This window comes from Mustela putorius, unplaced genomic scaffold (assembly GCF_011764305.1).
Source record: "Mustela putorius furo isolate JIRA1106 unplaced genomic scaffold, ASM1176430v1.1 tig00003898_pilon_pilon_pilon, whole genome shotgun sequence".
Taxonomy (NCBI): Eukaryota; Metazoa; Chordata; class Mammalia; order Carnivora; family Mustelidae; genus Mustela; species Mustela putorius.
In genome coordinates, this window is record NW_025422047.1 from 30,976,312 (window position 1) to 31,001,391 (window position 25,080).

The 25,080-nt window shown below is 40.9% G+C and overlaps 1 protein-coding gene across 1 annotated transcript; it reads right to left on the reverse strand.

Moving 5' to 3' along the window:
• Positions 1-1,236: 1,236 nt before the first annotated feature.
• SPTSSA (serine palmitoyltransferase small subunit A) lies at positions 1,237-24,934 on the reverse strand. Its single transcript, XM_045067771.1, has 2 exons — positions 24,740-24,934; positions 1,237-2,384 (listed from the first exon to the last, which is right to left on the reverse strand). The coding sequence occupies exons 1-2, from the start codon at positions 24,840-24,842 to the stop codon at positions 2,281-2,283; spliced, it is 207 nt and encodes a 68-aa protein (XP_044923706.1). The 5' UTR covers positions 24,843-24,934; the 3' UTR covers positions 1,237-2,280.
• Positions 24,935-25,080: the final 146 nt, after the last annotated feature.

Here is a 25,080-nt window from a genome sequence, read left to right on the forward strand (position 1 = left end):
AAACTTCTCTTCCGTCTATCTCGTATTTCATAGGCCAGTGTTTCAATCACCAGCTATGCAACAGCAATTTAATGGATTTCAGAGAAGAATGAGGGTGAATTAAAGATTTCCGTGTAGAGGTCTAGGATAAGTCATCTATACCTATCTAAACTAGTGAGTCTCAATTTTTCCTTCCTTCAACTCACCAGAAATTCAGGTAATAGACAGCCACTTATCAGTGGTTCTCTATGGGAGGGAGGGGGGCAGTGGCCGAAGCCAAATTTGAGCATTAATGGAACAAATTCAAAGTTAATTCCTCATATTCATTAATTTGCTTGAATACTGAAATGAAATATTACAAATTATCCTCACCATCTGTATTTAACAGTAATGATATAAATTGACTCTGAAAATACCCAACTTTTATATATTACTCCATACCTCTAGGCTAGAAAACACTTCAAAAGGCTAGTCCTTAAAAATTAGAGCCAATGCTTAGCGAAATAAGTCAAGCGGAGAAAGACAACTATCATATGATCGCCCTGATATGAGGAAGTGGTGATGCAACATGGGGGCTTAAGTGGGTAGGAGAAGAATAAATAAAACAAGATGGGATTGGGAGGGAGACAAACCATAAGTGACTCTTAATCTCACAAAACAAACTGAGGGTTGCTGGGGGGGAGGGGGATTGGGAGAAGGGGGGTGGGGTTATGAACACTGGGGAGGGTATGTGCTTTGGTGAGTGCTGTGAAGTGTGTAAACCTGGCGATTCACAGACCTGTACCCCTGGGGATAAAAATATATGTTTATAAAAAATAAAAAATTATTTTAAAAAAATTAGAGCCAAAAATACTTATATTTTTTGAAATAGTAAAACTTATTATGGGAGGCATGTTAAAACAAGTCTAGTTTTGTTTTTGTTTTTTTTTTAAGATTTTATTTATTTGACAGACAGAGATCACAAGTAAGCAGAGAGGCAGGCAGAGAGGGAGAAGCAGGCTCCCTGCCGAGCAGAGAGCCAGATGCGGGGCTTGATCCCAAGACACTGGGATCATGACCTGAGCAGAAGGCAGAGGCTTAACCCACTGAGCCACCCAGGCGCCCCCAGATCTAGTTTTTTTAACAAGCAACACTTTTACGTTGAGAGAATGTTAAGATATACTTATTGCTTACCTGTCCACAGCAATTTCAACTCAGAAATTTAAATACTAGGCCAATATTTAACAGTCAAAAAAAAAAATACACTGCTACATCAGCTGGTTTTTCTTTGAATTTAATGAGTTTACATCAAAAAATCAGGTAGTCATTTTACATTTAAGGAATAAAAATCTTTAAAAAAAATACAAAGAGTGAAAGGATTTTAACCAAGTTTACATTTCTTTTTGCTATAGTTTTTAACAATTCATCTCATCTTATTGCAATGTGCAAATGCATCTGCAGCACCCATTACAATCAGGAAACTAAATTTAAGGAAGTACATTGTTTACAATAACCCTCAGAGGCAACTGATTTACTTTCTCCTAAAAACTCTATGGTATATAAGCATTACATAATAATGCTATTTAACCACCTTTTGTCATTAAGAATCATCACCAAAGTTTTCTGGAAAGGAGTCCGCATAAGAATTGAATATTTAAAAGGTGAAATGTTCCTTATTTTAACTTTAGCAAGATCTTTCTTTTTCATTGTTAAGAAATACTTGAGTAATTTTAAAGCAAAAGCTGTTAAGAGTAGAGTCTAGATAGCTAAAACCATACTCCTGAGTTCAAACTTACAGGTAAGTCTTTTGCAAATAGTTCTCGATAAAATATCCTCCCTCCCCATCCCCCTGCCCCGGATCTTGTATTGTTTCTTACAAAACTTTGGTCCAGAGTAGAAATATATCCAGGCAGATGTATGTGCCATACGAGAGCGAGAACAGTACAGCCCAGCTAATGACTTTGGGTTTTAGAAATAGAAGGCAATTAAAATGTACTCAAAGTTACATTAAGAAAAGCTTTCACGGGGTAATATTGAAACAGTCACAAAGGTTAAGAAAATACTGATATCAAAGTACAAATGACTACAATGTTAAAATAGACAAAAACTACTATACAAGAGCCTCTTTTAAAATTAAAAATAAGGAACACAACACATGAGTCAGGATCATTTTCCTGTTCTACTCATGAATTTTAGTCTTTATATTCATAGGGTTGGTTGTGTTGACATCTAGTAGTTTCTTATGACATCTGATGAGGTTTCATTCCAACTTCAGAGGATGGTCCTTCCCCAAAGAGCCACTCAACTTGGGTCACGTCTTGGTCACTGTACAAGTTCAAAGTAGTGCAGTATCGCCATGATGTGCTGAGGCATGAAGACGTAGCCGGTGTACAGGGCCATCCCCACGATGGAAACCAGCATGGAATCTGAATTGTAGTTAAGGAAACAACTTACCTTTTCTCCATTGATTCCAAAGGAAATGCCCCGATCTTTCCAACTGTTTTATGCTGGAGTACCAGTTCGCTTAATGCTTTCTAATACATGTCAAGAACTAATCATTACGGCCACTAACATTCACTATGCCTGGCACCATTCTAAGTTCTGTAGCTCACTTCACCTTCAAGACCACCTTCCAGGACAGGTACCTGTTTGCTACTCTCCCTGTTACACTTTGAGACACAGACAGCTTAAAACGAAGCACAGAAAGTGACACTGTTCAACCTAAGAAACAGAAATATGTAAGAATAAAATTATATTTAATGATTTCAAAAGGTCTACCAACTTCAACAATAATGTATGAAAAAAAAAAGAATGTATGATCCAAATTTAATTTTTTTTTTAAGATTGTATTTATTCATTTATTTGACAGGCAGAGAGAGAGAGAGAGAGGGCTCCCTGCTGAGCAGAAAACCTGATGCAGGACTTGATCCCAGGACCCCGACATCATGACCTGAGCTGAAGGCAGCGGCTTAACCCACTGAGCCACCCAGGCGCCCCCTAATTTAATTTTTAAATTTAGACTATTTGGCTAAATGCCCTGGCTTTTAGAGTCTAAGCCAAGATCAGTCATGTACCTAATGACACATAAATTCACAGCACCTCTAGTATTAAACATTTATAATTATTATCACAAACTTTGCAACATCAAATAAAAGTCATCCTGACCACCCAAACAATAAACATTTTTTTAAAAAGATTTTTTCATTTATTTGACAGAGAGAGAGGGGATGTAGCAGGGGGAGTAGGAGAGGGAGAAGCAGGCTTCCCACTGAGCAGGAAGCCCACACAGGGACTGACCCCAGGACCCTGGGATCATGACCTAAGCTGAAGGCAGACGCTTAACAACTGAGCCACCCAGGCACCCAACAATAAACATCTGTACTGGGTTCCTTTCTCCCAGTTCCAGAGGAACGGAAATGGCATACATGCAAATCAGCAAGGAGTCCTCTTCTTGGGCCACACAAAATACTGCTAACAAAAATCATGTAAACTCTAAGGGCCTTCTGCTTTGCTGGCAGGTAGCCATGTTCAAGGGGACTGGGACCACGTTCTACTGATCCATTCCTTCACATTCTCTCTCTCTCTCCCCATCCCCCCGCTCCTGTCTTTCAGACCTTTCAACTCTACATACTAGTAGTTCCACACCGCATGACACTCCTTCACCAAAAGATAGGGCTTAAATAAACAACGTGCTTACTACCAACTATTATTTGTATAACAGTTCAGTTGACAAACTTCTTTTATGTATTATCTCACTTGACCCTAATAGCTTTCCTGTGAAATGTCGGCCATGACAATTACTCATCAGAGCCTGACAAAACAGAGTGACTCGTCCAGGGCCCTACAAGGGGTTATCTCTAGAACCAGAGCACAAACTGAAGCCACCTGACTCCAACCCCCAAACAAGGATAAAAGTCTCCCATAATCATTTTCTAAATTTACTTTTTAGCCTCCCTTAATCCAGTTCTTTCTAAAACTACCACTTTCTATTTACTCCTTAATTTCTTTAAACACACACAAACACACACACACACACACACACACACACACACACACCATTCTGCTTTCACATCATTGCCCATTACACAAACATCTAAATTCTACCCCTGGGGGCGCCTGGGTGGCTCAGTGGGTTAAGCCTCTGCCTTTCGGCTCAGGTCATGATCCCAGGGTCCTGGGATGGAGCCCCGCATCGGGCTCTCTACTCCGCGGGGAGCCTGCTTCCTCCTCTCTCTCTCTCTCTCTCTGCCTGCCTCTCAGCCTACTTGTGATCTCTGTCAAACAAATAAATAAAATCTTTAAAATAAATAAATAAATAAATTCTACCCCTGCCGGCTAGAGACACTGTTCTCAGGTCACCAGCGGCCACCCATCAAATCCAATGGCTTTCTGAATTGACAGTTTTCGTCCTTCCTCTCTAGGACTCTCCACCCATCTCTCTCACCATTCTCCTGTGTCACTGCCTCTTTTCCCTACCTGTTCCTCATACGTAAAATAATCAGAATGAATTCTTCCTTTTGCCCAAACATCCACTCCACCCCCCATACACACCTAGTGTGACAGTCTTGCTCTTCAGATGGGCCTAAGCTCTCCCAGCTCCAGCCTGCTGATTTGTGACCAATCAGAAAACCCTTCTCTTTGTAACAATGCCCACCTCCTCGAAACTGATCAACCAGCTCCAAGGTTAGTACTTCTACCAGGAATTAAGGAACACAGATTCTCTCTCTCCTTCTGAATATGTAGTTTGCTAATGAAATCCTGGAATCACCAGAGTCACTTTGCCTCCCTTGAAAAACAACAAAATTTTGGGATGCCTGGGTGGCTCCATCAGTTAAGCATCTGCCTATGGCTCAGGTCATGTTCCCAGGGTCCTGGGATCAAGTCCCATACTGGGCTCCCTGCTCAGAGAGGAGCCAGCTTCTCTCTCTGCCTGCTCTGCCTATTCTGCCTGGAACTCTCTGTGCTTCTGCTGACAAATAAATAAAATCAACCAAAAAAAAGAACAAAACTGACACATGGAGGTGGTAGAAAAAAAGTAATCATAGAAAATGGAGCCAGAAACTTCACCTGAACACCTGAAACCTACCCACCACTGAGTTTTCAGATACTGAAGCCAATAACCCCCTTTACTCTTAAATCAGTTTTAAATTTTATGCTTGTAGCTGAAAACATTATAAATGACAAAATGGAATCCCCAATGTTTTGTCTTGGGTCCCACAAACTAATTCCTGTTTGACCCTAATGTTGTTGACCTGAACCCACCTTCTGTACTACAACTTCCTGAACATTTTCACCTATGACCTATGACATTCCACAGAGTCAAAACTGAACTCATTAACTCTTTCCAAAACTACCTCTTCCTAGGAGTCTTATTTTTTAACTATTTGAAATAGTTGATAGAACTCCTGATGAACTATTTGCCTAGTCACTCAATCTAGAAACTTCTCTGATTCCTCCTCCGTAGATTCAAATTATCTAAGACTTCTCAGTTCTTCCCAGTCCCTACAAACAACTTTTCTATCTCCTGTTCCCCTACCCTAATCAATGATAAATGAGTGAGGTATTTATCACTCCTTAGTTATGTCAAAGCTCCTATCTTAGGCCTCTACTCACTTTCCACTCCACGCCACTCTTTACTCAAGTGATCCTTTTAAAATACATGGCACTTGGGTGGCTCAATGGCTTAAGCCTCTGCCTTCAGCTCAGGTCATGATCTCAGGGTCCTGGGATCCAGCCCTGCATGGGGCTCTCTGCTCAGCAGGGAGCCTGCTTCCCCCTCTCTCTCTGCCTGCCTCTCTGCCTACTTGTGATCTCTCTCTCTCTCCGTCAAATAAATAACTCTTTAAAAATAAATAAATAAATAAAATACATTAGGTATCCCAATGCAAAAGGACAGCACTTGGAATTCTAAGCCAAACATCCAAGGACTTTCCCAATCTAGTCCGAAGTACCTCAGGTTGGAGTCCACAGAAGTCGACAGAAACTAAGAGATAACTAAGGACAGGGATTCTTGTACAAGAGTTTTAGCAGAAGGCGGGGGGGTAAGCAGAGCAGAACTAAGTGGGGAGAAAAAGGTAAGTCGGTTCAGGGGCTCAGCTCCCACAGGATGCTCTGGAGCACCAATTATACCACGTGCTGGTTTTGGTCTGAGGCAACCCTTCAGCTGTCAATCACTGGCTGCAGAACTGAGTGAGAAACCCGCACCTGGGTAAGACAGCTGCCTTGGGCCAAGGCCAGGACTCTGAGGAAGGGGGCAGCTAGAAGGGGTGAGCAGAGGACGGGGGAGAAATACATCGGCTAGTGGAGGGCATCGAGGAGTAGACCGAGTGCATCACCTACTACACTCGTTTCCCCTTGTAACTTTCAACACTCAAATAATTCCCGACAGACACAGCCTACTCACAGCCATAGGATGTCTCAGAAAACAGTGCTTTATATTTTCATACTGTTCTGCTTTGGCTTGTGGTTTAATAATTAGGAGTAAGAATAAGAGCGGTATATGCAGCTTTCATTTTGTGAGCGTCCAGTGTGTGCCCAGCACTGCCTTAACCCTTCAACAAGTTTAAGTAATCCCAAATCTTGAAATCAGAGTTAGCAATAGAGCAAATTCCCAACCAAATCCGTCAAACCAAAAATCTGTGTTCTCAACCACTATGCTTAATACCTTCCTGTATGTGAAAAATCCTATTCCTTCGAATAAAACCCAATCATTCTCAGAGCTCGGTTAGTTATCCTCTCTCAAACGAGGCCTTCCCTAACTTTCCTATTTTTCCCATTCTTACACCCTAACCTCTTGACCCTACTGCTCATAAAGCTCTTCAGTCACATAACTTGGCCCTTATTACTTGATATTACCCACTTTTTTATGTATTTATCTCATCCAGATTATCAACTTCTTTTTTTTTTTTTTTAAAGATTTTATTTATTTACTTGACAAAGAGAGGTCACAAGTAGGCAGAGAGGCAGGCAGAGAGAGAGAGGAGGAAGCAGGCTCCCTGCTGAGCAGAGAGCCGGATGCGGGACTCGATCCCAGGACCCTGAGATCATGACCTGAGCTGAAGGCAGCGGCTTAACCCACTGAGCCACCCAGGCACCCAGATTCCCCAGATTATCAACTTCTTGAGCATAGGAACAATGTCTTTCTTTTTTGTATCTCCAACATCTAACATAACACACGCTTAATAAATATTTGATGAATAATGAAATTTCTCAAGAAACATAATTTAATTCTAGATTCACTGTGTCAATTTCTACACATTTCACACACATTACCAGGATGAAAACCTTTATAGTGACAACAGAAATTGCGGGAGTCTGACTCTGTACTCAGTGGGGAGTCTGCTGGAGATTCTCTCTCTCCCTCTCCCTTTGCCCCTCGACCCGCTACCAAATAAATAAATAAGTAAAATGTACACACCAAGTAAATGAAATGGTAAGATCTTCAGATCAATGGCTCAAATTCAACTCAACTAGGAAGTGATTAGTAAAAACAGCCATTTGAATGATTGCATTATATACTCTTTCTGGCACTCTAATTCTTTAATTTAGTATGGAGAATATATCAGTTAGGAAACATGTATAAATTACCTTAACAGGTTACCTTACTGTAAGACAAGAATCTGAAACTTACTATTTTGTGAACACTAAAGTGTCAAAATTTTATTTTTTATTTTTTAAGATTTTATTTATTTATTTGACACAGAAAGCACAAGCAGGTAGAGCGGCAGGCAGAGAGAGAGGGAGAAGCAGGCTCCCCACTGAGCAGAAAGCCCATTATGGGGCTTGATCCCAACACCCTGGGATCAGGACCTGAGCCAGAGGCAGACACTTAACCAACTGAGCTACCCAGGAACCCCCAAAATTTTAAATCCCTCCTGTATGCATATCAAATTATGTTTTGCAAGTGAAACAACAATTTACCAAACTTGAAAAGGTCATCTGCCTGATTAAAACCTAAGGTACTAGAGGGGCACTTGAGAGGCTCAGTCAGTTAAGTGTCTGCCTTCCACTCAGGTCATGATCTTGGGGTCCTGGGATGGAGCCCTGAATCAATCTCCTCACTCAGCAAGGAGCCTGCTTCTTTCTCCCTCTCCCACTGCCCCTTCCCCTGCTTGTGCTCCTTCAGATAAATAAATAAAATCTTTATTAAAAAAAAAATCACAAGGTGCTAGAGTTCATGTCTTTATATAGCCTTATACTGTGATGCATGTATATGTGGAATAAAAGCAGTAGGAAATAAATGATAATTATATATGCTAAATTCAGGATGGTTACTTGGTGAGGTGAAATGGGGAGAGGAAGAAAGGAGAAGTGACTGAGAAGGGGCATAAATGAAACTTCACAGTATGAGTAATGTTTTTTTTCACCAGTTGGTAGCATATGCACACTCACTATATTATCTTTATGGAGGTTCTGTATGCCTGAATAGTCAGTAACCTTTTTTTTTTTAGTAAGAACTGTAAAGGACAATGAAACTACATACAGTATTAGACTAAAAACTGTTTCGTGTGAAGGATCCTCCCCCTTTAAAAAATCTGAGCTAGGGGGCGCCTGGGTGGCTCCGTGGATTAAGCCTCTGCCTTCACCTCAGGTCATGATCCCAGGGTTCTGGGATAGAGCTCCATATCGGGCTCTCGGCTCAGCAGGGGGCCTGCTTCCCTTCCTCTCTCTCTGCCTGCCTCTCTGCCCACTTGTGATCTCTGTCTGTCAAATAAATAAATAAAATCTTTAAAAAAAAAAATCTGAGCTAGACATCATTGGGTCTAATTTGTTACTAGGAAATAAACAGAAAGCCTCAGCTCTCAAAAACAGAATAAACAATTCTTGATTCTGGCCAGATAAACAGAAAACTACTGAAAGTCACTTGAACCTAGATGCAAAAAATCCCAATTTATAAGCTGCTCAAAAAAAGTATTTAATAACAAAATTTAACCCAACTCTCTATCCATAGTCACTTATTAAACTTTATCCCATGTCTCTCCAAAAAAAAAAAAAAAAAGGTTTCTATATATTCTGATCCCATTTCTAATTATTTCCAGAATCACAATAATTAAGTAGGCCTCTAAATGTACGTTTTCTGTACAATTAAATGTCAAAATTATTCCCAAAAATTATCTTAAAGCTCTGAAACATAATATTTAAAACCAACTTAACCATACAATGACACTCACACGGAGTAAGTAGATAATGGGACCATGAGGAACTTCTACCAGCCTCAATAACCACCGTTCCCAAAAATGCAAAAAGAAGGCACCTTTTATAAGTAGCTTTCTACAAATGCAATTTAAGCAATATAGTTTAAATAGTTCCCATGTAACTCAGTTGAATATTCCTTAATATTATGCTTGACACCACTTAAAATGGTAGTTTTATTGACACTCATAGGCACCGGTTTTATTGTGATGTTTGCAAGGTTCATACTGAGAAGTGTTCTCACAAACAGAGCTAACCATACACCACTTAGAGCACAGACTACCTATAATTTTATCTGGTACTTGAATGGATTTCTCAAATCACTGCATTCTTTAACACACCTCTCACAGTTTAAAGTATCCTTCACATACTGTGAAATGCAAGAAATGGGTACTGGAAACACCCCGGCCCCGGAGGAAACCTAGGTTTGAGCTGTGACTCTACCAGTCCCTAACTGTGTCAAAAACTCTCTGATCACCAGTCTCCGTGTCTATAGAATAAGGAAACATATCACCTCCCTTTCAGGGCCAATGTGAGAATTATGAATCAAATCCATTTGGCAAAAAAGACAATATAATCCTTATTACAACTATTGTTCTAGTGCTCAGGCATTTAACATCATGACTTAGACAATGTTTGGGAATCGCCCAATGTCACCCTATGACTGATTTGTTATTAATTTACAGTACAATTCTGGGACATCATGATCCCCCTGGAACCAAGTTTCTTCTCCATAAGATGAGGCTACTTCCTACCTTATTTTCAGATCCCACCCACATCGAGAGGGAACTTAGGCACCACCTTGCAATCACCCTTAATGTAATCTTCTGTTTCTCACACAGAGAAAATGTAAACAATCAATGTTTCATAACACACATATGCTGGAAGGTAATACACAAAATGATAGCGTAATCTATCTACCAAACTCTTATGGTTGTCTGCAAGTAATACATACATCAGCAGCTGTGCACAAATTAACCAGGACGGCATTCTAGAGGGGGCTACATGATTTGAGAAGTATAGAATAAAGTTAGTGAAATCAAGAGTATAATAAAAACAAAACAAAACCTTAAAGACGGAAAAAAAATTTTTGTGTGTGTATGCTTATAACAGTCTCTACCACTGAATTCTAAGTACTTAGGAGTGAGCACCTTGGCTCGACTACTCCTTTGCTTCCAGCGGCAGGAGGCAGCTAGATAAAGCAGGTACCTCATAAATCATTTAAGAACTAAGCAGACAATGTGCCAGGATATGTGCAGGCACTGAAGATAAATGTTTGTTCAAGGACTGAATGAACAATCAGATGTTACTTTGAACCTGGATATAACATAAATATTTTACAGGTTCCATGGATTTAAAAACAAATGAATTTAAAGGTTTTTTTTTTTTTTTAAGATTTTATTTATTTATTTGACAGAGATCACAAGTAGGCAGAGAGGCAGGCAGGGGTGGGGAGGAAGCAGGTTCCCTGCTGAGCAGAGTGCCCGAGCAGGGCTCCATCCCAGGACCCCAGGATCATGACCTGAGCCAAATGCAGGGGCTTTAACCCACTGAGCCACCCAGGTGCCCCTAAAAGCAAATGAATTTAGAAGCATATGTGAAACCATATATCTGTATTTTGTTTGCTGTTTCTTTAACAGGGATCCCCAACTAATCATGAGCTGGTAAGTTTCCAGACTCTGATAGGAAAAAATAACGATTTCTTTTGCCCATACAAGGGCCATCCCTTTTCCCAGCAACTTGAAAAAAAAAAAAAAAATCCTGATAACAAAGAGAGGAAATGCTTTAAAGATTAAGTACAATATGTCAGAAGCAAGATGACAGTAACTAACACTTTCTGTCCCAACCAGTAATGCACTATCACCGCCTACCTTAGTAACCTATTCACAGGATTTTAGAGAAAGCAAAGTAGTTTCTCATTGGGAAAAATCCAAAGACCTTTGTTCCAGCAGGTGTGACTTACACCTCTTCACTAGTCTAAGTAATTTCAAAGCTTTAAGTCTCTGATTGCGCTATTCACTCAAAAAACAAAGCTAAAATGTCACTTAAGACAATCCAGTCTTCTTTTAGTCAACTTGCTTTTATAAAGTCAATTCTGAATGCTACTTTTACCCTGAAATACTCCAAAGTTCTGACAAATCTAATTTATTTTAAGGAACCATCTTAATAAAAAAAGAAAAATCATTTTATAAAATGTTTAGAGAAAAGCAATAAAAACCCTAAGTGAAAACAATTGTCAACTACTGAATAAGGCTCTAAAAAGGAAATATTCCTGATTACTATGGGTTTTTTCTCCCTTGACCTCAAAAACCTGGGGATCATCTTATACAGTTCAACACCCCAAAAACAAATAACCCAATTTTAAAATGGTTAGAAGACATGAACAGATATTTCTCCAAAGAAGACACACAGCTGGCCAACAGACACATAAGGAGATGTTCAGCATCACTCATCATCAGGGAAATGCATATCAAATTATAATGAGATATCACCTCACACCTGTCAGAATGGCTAAAATCAGAAACAAGTATTGACTACAATATGGAGATAACAGGAATCCTTGTGCAGTATTGGTGGGAATGCAAACTGGTAAAGCCACTGTGGAAGACAGTATGCAGATTCCTCAAAAAGTTAAAAATGGAACTACCCTATGATACAGTAATGGCACTACTGGAAATTTACCCAAAAAATACAAAAACGCTAATTCAAAGGGATACATGCACCCCTATACTTACTGCAGCATTATTTACAATGGCCAAATTATGGAAGAAGCCCTAGTGTCCATCAACAGATGAACAGATAAAGACAACGTGGGTGTGTGTGTGTACACATACATACACACACACACACACACTGGAATATTATCCAGCCATTAAAAAAGAATGAAATCTGTCCAACACAGACAGACCTAGAGAGCATAACGATAAGTGAAATAAGCCAATCAGATAAAGAAATACTATATGATTTCACTCATATGTGGAATTTAAGAAACCAAATGAGCAAAGGAGAGAAACAAAAAAGGATAGAGAAACAAACCAAGAAACAAACTCTTAACTATGGAGAGCAAACTGATGGTTACCAGAGGGGAGGTGGATTGGGGAGATGGGTAAAACAGGTGAGGGGATTAAAGAGTACATTTAGGGGCGCCTGGGTGGCTCAGTGGGTTAAAGCCTCTGCCTTCGGCTCAGGTCATGATCTCAGGGTCCTGGGATCGAGCCCCGTATCGGGCTCTCTGCTCAGCAATGAGACTGCTTCCTCCTCTCTCTCTCTCTGCCTGCCTCTCTTCCTACTTGTGATCTCTGTCAAATAAATAAATAAAATCTTTAAAAAAAAAAAAAAGTACATTTATCAGGGCACCTGGGTAGCTCAGTCAGTTGGCCAGTTTGGTTTCAGCTTGGGTCAGGGCCTCAGGGTCATGAGATCAAGCCCCCAAGTCAGGCTCCACACTCAGAGCAGAATCTGGGATTCTCTCTCCCTCTCCCTAACCTGCTACTCTCTCTCTCAATAAATAAACAAAATCTTTAAAAATAAAAAAAAGAGTACATTTATCATGATTTATACAGAATTATTGAATCACTATATCATATACCTGAAACTAACTCTGTATGTTAACTATACTCGAATCAAAATTTAAAATTTATTAAAAAAAAAAAAAAACTGGAGATCATCACCAAGAGAAGTGTTAAGAAACTGTATTGTTACCAAAATATCAACTATCTCATGATACTTTTCTAATTGTCTTAAAATGGAAGCAAGTGGAAGATACTGATACTGTTACAGTCTGTGTATGTTAGCCAACTTGATATCCGTGGGTTATATTAAAGGACATCACACGAGCATCAGAAGTTAGTATTTAGCAAGTAAAATACATTCCCTGACCTTTCTGTCATGCGTGGATTATACCAAAGTATAGAAACTCATTTTACAAACTAAAACTTGATAACGAACTCTTTAAAAACTAAACAAACAAAAAAAGCATGCTGCTGAAACCAGTCATGATCATGTTCAATTCTGAACCAGTCCTGGAAATGGTTTGCAGCTCTGAGCCCGGAGACATTAAGGCTACATATTACTGTGTACCTTTATAAATAAAGCATCTGTTAATTTCATGCAGATTTGAAGTCCCAAGGTCAAGGGGGAAAAAAAAAAATCCCAGTGAGTTCTGAAATATAATCTGTTCGGCTGTTAATACATTTTGGAACACCGGCTAGCTCACACCTGACCAGTAGAGCACAGGAGCTGCACTGTTTCCCATGGGACTTTTCATAAATTAGGGGAAGAAAAATTAGAACCTTCTTCAGGAAACATCCTTTAGTTCAGTTGCTGCACAGGCAGGAATTCTTTGAGATCTATCTTGGGTGGCTCAATGTGTTAAGTCTCTGCCTTCGGCTCAGGTCTTGATCTCGGGGTCCTGTATTTGAGCCCCGTGTTGGGCCCTCTGCTCAGTGGGGAGCCTGCTTCCCCTGCCCTTCTCTCTGCCTGCCTCTCTGCCTACTTGTGACCTCTGTCAAATAAATAAATAAAATCTTAAAAAAAAAAAGAAAGAAAGAAAGAAAATTAAAAGTCAGCATCTGCCTCCAGTCTCCCTCTCCAGAAAGGCACACCTCCGGTCCAACACAGCTCTCAGCAAGGGCAGGCCACAAGACCTCCTGACCTCCTCAGGGGCAGACCACCCCATCAGCACTCCAGAAGCCTTTCCAGTCAATCCTGTCCCTTGAGGCACCCTCCAGCCGGCCTGCCTGGGCTATCCAGGTTATCCCCCAAGATGCCAGTTATTATTTCAGTTAGTGCTTGATGACTAAGTTGCCTTGACTTTGAGGAGTCTGCCCTAGTGCTCTTTTCCCATAAAACCTATTATTTGGGGATTTTTCAGGAACACATGATGGCCAAAAGTCTTGTTTTAGTAGTAATTCTACGCTTCATAGCTATGATCATAAATAATATCTTTCTATCATTTCACAACTATTATTTTTTAAGCATTCCAATTTATGAAAAGAATATATGCTCTATTAAGTAGATCTTCCAGAACATATAGTGTTTTTTTTGTTTTTTTTTTTTTAAAGATTTTATTTATTTTATTTGACAGACAGAGATTACAAGTAGGCAGAGAGGCAGGCAGAGAGAGAGAGAGAGAGGAGGAAGCAGGCTCCCTGCTGAGCAGAGAGCCCGATGCGGGACTCGATCCCAGGACCCTGAGATCATGACCCGAGCCGAAAGGCAGCGGCTTAACCCACTGAGCCACCCAGGCGCCCCAAGAACATATAGTTTTAATTATTGAATCCAAACGTGGGAGTTTGGTTTGGTTTTTTTTGTTTTTTGGGTTTTTTTTTTTTAAGCGAATGTATCTATTTTTGTTCCTATGTACCACGAAAGTTACAACACTCAAAGCCTAGGGGGTGAGGTGGGTCACGAAGTCTTTAAGAATGTGACATAGTGAAAAGGGACCCCTGGCTGGCTCAGTCTGTAGAGCATGTGACTTGATCTGAGTCACAAGTTCAAGCCCCCTGGGTCTCAAGCTTACTTAAAAAACAAATATATATACATATATATGAGCTACAGTCACCTCTGCTGACAACTCACTGGTACCACATGCTGAAACACTGCAGAATATCTCCGTACGTTCTGTCCTCACAGCCAGCCTCCTGTGACTTGCCCTGCCCATGCTGGTACAGACCACTCAGTTCTTGTGTTATAGTTTTATTCACCTTCCACCCTTCCTGAAAGCTACTGAAGAAGAAATTAGAATATCCTAAGAAGTATAGATAAGGGATATTCTAACATTTTCCCTTAGCCAACCAAACACGGAGGCAGGATAAAACAGGCTAGAGCAGCTGGCTTTGAGCTAAAGCCCAGAAGCCTCAGACAGACGAAGACGACTTTCCAGCAAGTTCGGATGGGATAAGGGGAAGGGTTTACAGATCTTCAGTGGCCACTGTACTCTCTCCTCAAACTGATCTAACAATTACGAGGACCTGCTAGTTCGCCTTCCCATAGCCCTTACAACTTCATTTCTCCTCCCACTTTACTTCCTGACTCTTACAATCATGCATTTCCCCAGGGGTATAAAATAACTTCTGGGACAGCAAACAAAGGAATAATAACTAACTTGAGTTGTACTTTATTGCATGCAGGCAACAAACTCCTGGCACAGCTACAAGCCTCAGCTATCCATCTGATCATCTGAATTCAGAAGTGAGACACCTTTCCAGCCTGGGCCTGACAGAATGACTCCTACAAAAAAGGACGGCGAGAAGAAGGGCCTCTCTGCCATCAGTGAGGTTGTGACCAGAGAACACACTGTCAACAGTTACAAGTGCACCCATGGACAGTGGGCTTCGAGAAGCATGCCCTTCAGGCAATCAAAAAAAAAAAAAAATCTGGAAATTTGCCATGAAGATGAGAACTCCAGATGTGCACACCCACATCAGGCTCCACAAAACTGTCTGAGTCAAGGAAGGGAGAGATGTCCCACAGGATACCCACGTGTGGTTGTCCTGGAAACATAATGAGGATGAAGATCCACCAACAAGCTTAATACAGTGTTTGTCTATGCACCTCTCACCACTCAGAAAAATCTATAGTCAATACAGATGAGAACCAACCACTGACTGTCAAGTCAAGTCATAAATTTAAAACAAAAAAAGAGGAGGAGACAGGAGTTAAAGTGTTTAGGTAACAATTTTTTGAGCAGAAAAATGGCACCAAGCTTTTTCTGAAAGAAATTAAGGTTGATTTTGCCTCTTTGGCTTCATGATGAGGGTTGGCTTTTTGCCAATTAGATTATGTGATGAACCTTTTCTATGACTTGTACAAGAAAAAAAAAAAAAAGAGGTTTAAGGTTTTAACAAAAATATACAATAAATGCACATAAGAAAAGCCAGGAATAAAATCCTTTCTAACTGTCTAAGTTTACTATGAAATATTTCTGATGTTAATTTAAATGAACAAGATGATATCCAGTGCAGCATGGTTTTTGTGCTTGTAGAGGCTACACAAACAAAAAGTCTGAATGACTCTGAGGTGGAGGCTTCCAAGTTATTAATTTCCCAGTTACACTTACTCTTCCCTCTGCTTCCCCTGCCTTCAGCCTTTCCTTGTAACAGAGACTGCATTCATTTCTACAAAAGGAAGTTCAAAAGGAAGTGGCATAAAACAGAAAACACTGAAGATTACTGAGAAGAAATTCTTTTTTTTTTCCTTAAGTTTGAAGGCAATGTTCAGGTTCTTTCTGTGTTATTCTGAAGTCACATTTTGTTTGAAAATACCTTGATAAATCTTACCAAAAAGCATTAAACTGATTTGCTAACAATATTTTTCTAGAAGTAATTTTCTCTGACCTTAAGAATTTTCCATCAAACCACATGCTGATTTTTACTGGAACTCTTAAAGTGTCAAGAATTCTGTATATACAAACATCTTCTTCAAGAGGCACTGATTAAGAAGAAAGTTCTAGTAGAAGACTCTGGTGAATTGAGGGTTTTATGGTAATTTCTTCTACTCAATAGCTCAGAGGAAGCTCTGCCAAAGACAAAGAAAGTGATCTAAAGGTCCCTGGCCAAAATATATGGTTTTTCTTAGTCAATTTTGTTTTGTTCGTTGTATTTATTTACAAAAATATTTTATGTAGGAAATACTCAGAAAGAGAAACTCAATTATTAAGACCCCCAGAAGTGGCATGGTCAAATATATTCCTCAATCACCTCTCTACTGGCTTATAAGAACTCTGACTTCACCAAACCAGGCACTATTAAACATGGATGAAGAGCATTTTCCAGGTGTTCATAGGTATTTCAGGAGAGATACACAAGAAACTGGACACACTGATTGTCTGGCGTGGCTGGGGTGGAAAGAAGACTTTTAACATCTACCTTTTTGGTGCCTTTTGAGTTTTGAACCATGAGGATGTATAATCTACTTTTATTTACAATTTAAGAATTCATATTCTCTAAACTCCCCAATATTTTAGTATATTGAGATGCAAAGAAAAATTCTCAATCCTAGCTATAAGTACTTGAGGATATGGCAAAAATCTAAGAAAATAGATTAACTTAGCTGCTACTGAAATAGCATACACCATGAATTTTGCAATGTTCTTTTTTTTTTCACTATCATGCAAAGCCCACCTCAATCCAAAATACCTACCTTCACTTCTACCCTTGCTTCCTCTCACCACCCTTAATCTATCCCAAACCCTACAGCCAAAGTACATGCTTTCAAACTTACAATCAGATTAGATCACTCCTCTCTCAAAACCTTTAGAGGGCACCCTTTTCAACTACGATTACGATTAAAAGCCAAGGGGCGCCTGGGTGGCTCAGCCAGTTAAGCGTCTGCCTTCAGCTCAGGTCATGATCTCAGGGTCCTGGCACTGAGCCCCAAATCAGACTCCCAGCTCAGCGGAAGAGTCTTCTTCCCTCTCCCTCTGCCCCTTGCCCCCCACGCGCCCATGCACTCTCTCACTCTTGCTCTCCCCACCTTCCCTCCCTCAAATAAATAAAATCTTAAAAAAAAAAAAAAAAGAAATCCTCCAGGATCTGCATGGACTCTGACCTCATCACCTACTGCTCTCACCCAACTCCAGCCACATCTGTCTCAATGGTGGCCTTCACATATGCCAGCCAGGCTCTGGACTCTTGGCACTTTGCACTGACTGTTCCCTCCACCAGCTATGCTCTTCCCTCAGATTTCTACCCTGCAATCCCCATCACTTCCTTTATGTTTTATTCAAATATCCCTTCTCAATGAAGCCTCTCTCAACAGCCTCTTTAAAAACAGCATTATGGAAACCAGAAAGTAGGTCAGTGGGGTAAGAAATGTGCACTGACCTACTTTTCTGTTTTCCTTAATGCTTACCACCTAGCATATTATACAATTCAATTAGAAAAATTCCACAAGGACAAGGATCTTTTTCTCATCTGCTCAGTATATCTCAAGGTACCTCAGATGCACTAAGTCAGCATCTGGTACCAGGTAAGCACACAGAAGTACCTGGTGAATTAATAAATGGCTTAACCTGCTTTTTCAACTTTATTTCACACCTCTTCTGCCTTAAAGAATCCCTGTTCCAAACAGTCTGGTGTACTCATCGTCCCAGCACACCTCTGCACCCCAGTCCACACCTTCTTCCCATTTAGGGGAACAAAAAAACAAATCACTCAAATACCTCCCTGCAAGTTCTCTGAGCACTCCCAGGCCCTGTGTTCCAAGGCACTTTCTGCCCAGCTCACTCTACTGCAGCGACCCAAGGGTGGATCCAGCTGAGAATGTGTATAAATCCCAATTTCCCCTAAAGCCTGGCTCTAATTTCCTTGAAATCCATCTTTGGATTTCAAATCCATCCATCCTTGAAATCCTTTAAGTCCATCTTCTTGAAAATCTGTTATAGAACTCAGTATGTTAAAAATGAAAAAATAAAAATAAAAACCTGTTCCAGGATGTTATTTTTTTTTTTCCATTCAAAATGAAAAGAGCTTCAAGTCTCATGGAGAAATGTATGTTTTTGTGGCTTCTTTTCCTAGTTTATTAAATATTAAAATACCAATGAGAGAATTCTTACTGGATTTGAGTGACTCTACTCAAAAGGTATGAATACCTCCTCTACCTCCTAAACTCTGAATCCAATGTCCTATATTAGATTGAATCCAAAGTCCTACATCCAGATCCTACAGGATCTGACCTCCTCTCCTGATACCCTCCTTCACTCTGCCCCCCTCCCCCACACTGGCCAGAGGGCTATCTGTGAAACAGGACAGACATGCTTTGGGACATTCATATTTACTGTCCCTTCAGCCTAGAATGCTCACTCCCCTGGAATTCTCTCCCTGCTGAAATCTTTCCGAATGCCCTTCCTGACCACTCTAGCTAAAACTGAAAAACACTCACTCTTCCTTCCTTCCTATCCTCTTCTGGTTTATTTTTCTCTGTAACAGCTATAACAATCTAATAACAGTCTATATATATTTTTTTACCTATTTATCTAGCGACACTAGAATAAATAACGTGATCTGTTTTGTTCAGTCATACCCCCGCTATCTAGAATAGTATCTGGTGATTAGGAAGTACCTAATACTTGTGAAATGCAGAATTCAGCAAACAGATATATTGTACAAATGAATAGGCATAACAATGCAAATTTTGTTAATCTCTGTTAAAATAAATCAAAGAAGTTCTTTCAATCTATAGCATTTTCTTCCTTTTAAAAATCTGAATTCTAAGAACTGATTTCTGTTCATCAGAAACAGCCAAATTCCAAAGCTACCCTAAAAGTGGTTTAAAATCAGGTCTCTTCTACCATTCCCAAATACTTCTGCAATTCCTTCAAAATGACAAATCAATATACAAACAAATGTTCCTCAAGCACTATCTGTGTGTCCAGCACTGAGGTTTAAAAAAAAATTTTTTTTTCCTGGGGCACCTGGGAGCTCAGTTGCTTAATCGTCTGACTTCAGCTTAGGTCATGATCCCGGGGTCCAGGATCAAACCTTATGCGGGGTTCCAGTATGAGCTTGAGATTCTCCCTCTCTCTCAGCCTCTGCCCCTACCCTGTCCCCAAATGGTGTGTGTGTATGTGTGTGTGTGCATGCACATGCTCTCAAAAATATATATATATAGTAATAATAAATTTTTTTATTTCCTTTAAGAAACAAAGAAACAGACTATCTTTCGGGGGAATCTAATTCCTAACACAAACCAAAAAAACTGCCCACATTTTGCTTAAAATAAAAGTATAAAATGTCATGGAAACATAAGAAGCCATAGAAAGACTGCAAATATAGCTCAGTGACGACAGAATAAATTTTTTTAAAAAGTCTAAATAACTTTTATTTAGGCTTCAAATAATTTTAACAAGGTATTTTTAAATTTTCCACACCTCTCCTCAACAGCATGGTTACAATGTGATTCAGTGAGGCACTACAGGGAGTGTCTCACTAGTTACAAAACCTGTCTCTGTTACAAAACCTGGTCTTCTCCTCTCCCGCTGATGGCTGCCAGTAGAGAAAGGGGGCTTTAGAAACATAAACATGTTAAACCTTCTACTCTGGAGTAAGCTCAATGGACTTTGGTCTGCACAGGTCTCCTGTAGTAATCATTGTAATACTACCCTGCATTTACTGAATTCACTTTATTGTTAGCTTCTGTTTTAATCAGGTGTCATATCCCCTTTTCCTGCATGGTAGAAACCATGTCTACACATGGTAAAAGTTCAAATACTGGCTGACAAAGCAAAAGCTAACTTATCATCTCAAATGTAGTAACAGAAAGCAGATGATAAGAGAGAAATTTAGGATATAGGCCCTAGCATGGAAGGATTTACAAAACAGATTTTTAAATCTTACTGTTTCAAGAACCATTTATGGTCTGCCTGACCTGACACAGATGCATTTCCTTAAAAACATATTGAAAATTATTTTTGGTGACTCACAATTCCCTTAGAAAATTTCAAAAACCCTCATATTCAACTGGGATTGACCTTTCAATTTATAACAACTGTTAATTAACTTCTAGCTTTTAGATTTGGGAAAGAGAAGCAAATTCAGATGTTCAGACACCCCTAGAAAATGTGCAGAAGTAGCTAATACCGAGGTATCAGTCAGTGTTCCTGAAAACAGGGACAACTTCAATTTATTAAAGGAATTATAGCAGCGACATGTAAACTAACGCAATTACCTTTTTTGAGAGTCTTTTTCTTAATACCTTTGATTTTTTTTTCAAGATTTTATTTATTTATTGACAGAGAGACACAAAAGGGAGGAACAAGAGAAGGAACGCAAGCAGGAAGAGTGGGAGAGGGAGAAGCAGGCTTTCCATTGAGCAGGGAGCCCAATGCAGGGCTCGATCCCAGGACCCCAGGATCATGACCTGAGCCAAAGGCAGATGCTTAACAACCGAGCCACCCTGGTGCCCCCTCTCTTAGGACCTTGCAACTCAGAGGCCATTTCTCAGACCGCCAGACAAATTTCTCTTACATGAAATCTTAAGTTGCTGGCAGGACAACCATTTTCAATGGAATTTTTAAGAAAGAATGTCTCTTTCCAAAACCATTTAACTAGCCACAAAATTGTTCTATGTGAAGCTTACTAACTACTAATGAATTTATGAAACTCAAACTAATCCACAGTAATTAAAGCTCCTGACTGGGGGGGAAATCCACTTTCTCATTCAGCCCCTTCCTCCACCCTAGGATGCAGACTTATCTCAAGTCGATGTTCCAAACTATACAATAATTAAATGCCTGACTTTAACTCTAGACGTTGAGTTAGAATAACAAAACAGCTGATATTAATTTAAGATTGGCTTATGTCAAAAGCATTACATTTCTACCTTGTATTAATTCAATCATGTGAGCTTTGAAATAAGTTTTGTTTTGGTTTGTTGTTGTTGTTTTTTAAATCCTAGGCTTAAAACCGTAGACTTCTATAGGACCCAATGCTAGTTGGTTGCAGTTCTTACTAGTTTCTTAAAAACTGAAATCACGTGGTCACATAAACCAATGAGAAGTCAAAAGCTTCAAAACAGGGTGACCTGGGTGGTTCAGTGGGTCAAGCCTCTGCTCTTGGCTCATCATCTCAGGGTCCTGGGATCCAGCCCCACATCAGGCTCTCTGCTCAGCAGGGAGCCTGCTTCCCCCTCTCTCTGCCTGCCTCTCTGCCTACTTGTGATCTCTGTCAAATAAATAAATAAAATCTTTTTTTAAAAAAAGCTTCGGGGCGCCTGGGTGGCTCAGTGGGTTAAAGCCTCTGCCTTCAGCTCAGGTCATGATCCCAGAGTCCTGGGATCGGGCCCCACATCGGGCTCTCTGCTCGGCAGAGAGCCTGCTTCCTCCTCTCTCTCTGCCTGCCTCTCTGCCTGCTTGTGATCTCTTTCTGTCAAATAAATAAATAAACAAAATCTTTAAAAAAAAAAAAAAAGCTTCAAAAGGAAAAATCTATAGACACATTACATTTCAGTTCATAATTTACTCCTCCATCCCCCAAAAAGCCATCATCCAGGTTATTTATAGGATGCTGTTACTATTACTATGTAATACAGAAAAACCTTAATACCACTGACACTGTAGCATGTATCCACATGCAGACAAAAGCTTTACAGTGTAAAAGATTTAATAAACTCTAGCAGTGGGCTCTACATTCAACTTTTGACTTAAAAAGTGTCAATTTAGGGGGGCCTGGATGGCTCAGTGGGTTAAAGCCTCTGCTTTCGGCTCAGGTCATGATCCCAGGGTCCTGGGATCGAGCGCCGCATCAGGCTCTCTGCTCAGCCGGGAGCCTGCTTCCTTCTCTGTCTACCTCTCTGCCTACTTATCTGTCAAATAAATAAATAAAATATTTTTTAAAGTATCAATTTAGTGCAACATTGTTTAAATTCACTTTCAAGATGATTTTTAACTGAGGGACACCTGGCTGGCTCAGTTGGGAAAGCATGTGGCTCTTGATCACCTGGTTGTGAGTTTGAAGCCCACAGTGGGTGTAGAGATTACTTAAGTAAATAAATGCATAGTTGTTTTTTTTTTTTAAAGAAAAAAAAAGGGACACCTGAGTGGCTCAATGTGTCAAGCATCTGCCTTCAGCTCAGGTCATGATCCCGGGGTCCTGCCATGGAGTCCCACATCAGGCTCCCTGCTCAGCAGGAAGCCAGCTTCTCCCTAAGCCTGTCATTCCTCTTGCTTGTGCTCACTCATGCTCTGACAAATAAAAATCTTTAAAAATAAATAAATAAATAAAAAGGAAAAAAGATGGCACACCTGGGTGGCTCAGTCAGTTAAGCATCCAACTCCTTACTTCAGCTCAGGTCATGATCTCAGGTTCCTCAGACGAGCCCCTACTTAGGATCGGAGCTGGGCATGCAGCCTGCTTAAAATTTTCTCTCTCAGGCGCCTGGGTGGCTCAACCGGCTTAAGTGTCTGCTCTTCAGCTCATGATCTTAGGAGTACTGGAATCAAGTCCTACATCAGGATCTCTGACCAATGGGGAGTCTGTTTCTCCCTCTCACTCTCCCTTTGTGTTCTCTAAGAAATAAATAAAATCTTAAAAAAAAAAAAAAAAGATTCTCTCTCCCTCGGCCCCCCCTTAAAAAAAAGACGATTTTAAATGAGTCAAGAAGCATGTGCTTCTATATTTTAGTATACATTTTAGAAAGATAAGTTCATGAGCTCTAACCTATAGAACTGCAACAACAAATAAATGGTTCAGGAAATCAGAACATACTTTACACTGAGACTTTAAATCCAAACTACGAATTACAGTTCTTAAGTTCTGGAAAGCTTTGGAAACAAGCAAGATGATAAATTTCCTTGCAAGCAGCTTAAGATTCCTCCAAAGTGTTGAAACAAAAGACATCTTTGAGTACAATCTTGTGCTAGTTCAATACGAATAAACAGACTTACTAATGCTTGGAATGAAATCATCTCAGTCACTCCACCTAAATACAATAATGCATTTACAAAGCTGTTCTGAAGCTACTCCGAACTAAACCGCACTGAAAAGGAAGCCGTGTAACATACAGCGTTGTCAAATCAGTGTTGTATACCTAAAACTAAAGTAACACTGTGTTAACTATACTTCAATTTAAAGAAAATGGGGGACTCTGTATGAAGTAGATATGTTATGTGAAATGTTCCATATCGGCCTCCCAATTTAATAAAAAAGTAAGAAGAAAATTATAGCTTATTATTAATATGTATTCTGCAAGAACAGTATCAAGGGATGTCAACACCGACAAATGATACAAATATCGCAGACTTCAGAAAGCCTTTTTTTCACAATCTTGCGTATTAAGTGAGGTTGTTATAAAGTTAGATGAGTTAAGATATAGGCAAACAGCTTAGCACAATTGCTGGGCTCAGTGAACCTTCAGTAGTATCATTAACAAGTATCTATCAGCTATCTATGAAAACACAGTTTCAAACACTATCTACAATTAACCACAGATTCCTTTCTTGGCTCGACTACTATGGACTGTGAAAACAGCAAGTTAATGAATAAAACACACTCTTTAAACTCCCCATCTCGAAAACCAGAAAGGTACAACAAACTGTTTTCAAAGACTATACTGGGGTGGCATAAACACAAGTTCACATGATTAAGAGTCTGGTGAACACTGGTTAGCATTCTCATTAGGACCAAAGTCAGCTAACTCGGGGACAGTTAAAGGTCAAAGGCGTCCCAGCCGGGAACGATTTGCTCCATTTACACGGTCCCTGCCTCGCCAAGACCAGGGGACTAAACCAAAGGCAGGCGCGGCCGAAGTGCAGGCGAGGACAATCCTGGATAGACATCGCCCTGGGGGATTTCCTCCAATAGTAAAGCAGCTTCCACCTCCTTTCAAGCCACCCACAGGCCGCTCGTATCTCAAGAGTTCTAGCCCCGATCCTCCCCAACCTCGGGAGCGCTGCCCCCCGCCCCAGATCTCCGCCCCGCGCGCCCACAGCGAAGGGGCGAGTCCGCGCGCGCGCCGTCCCCGCAGGGCCGCCTCTCCGCCCTCCGCCCCCCAGCCTCCACCCCGCACCCCCTGGCGCCTGGGCCCGGGAAGATGGGGCCCGGGCGCCCGCTCGCCCACCCCGGCCCCCGCGCGCGCGGCCTGGGCAGGATACTAAACACAGTCCGCTCCCAGGGCTCCAGCATGTAGAGCGCCGTGACCAGCAGATACTGGTAGTAGAACCAGGACATTTGCTTCCAGGCCCGCGCCAGCGCCATGCCCTCCGCACGCCTCCCTCGTTGAGGCCGAGCGTCAGTCTGGCCCGCCAGCCTCCGGTTAGCGCCCTCCAGCCCCCAGCCGCGAGGCCCGCCCGCCCGCCACCGTGCGCCTATTGGCCGGTCGGGCCCGGCGCGTCACCCGTGGGCACGCCCAGCCCCGCGCGCCCCCGGGCAGCCGGCGGCGAGCCCCGCCCGGCCGGCGCTCATTGGCCCATGTGAGGCCACGCGTCGTGCCCGC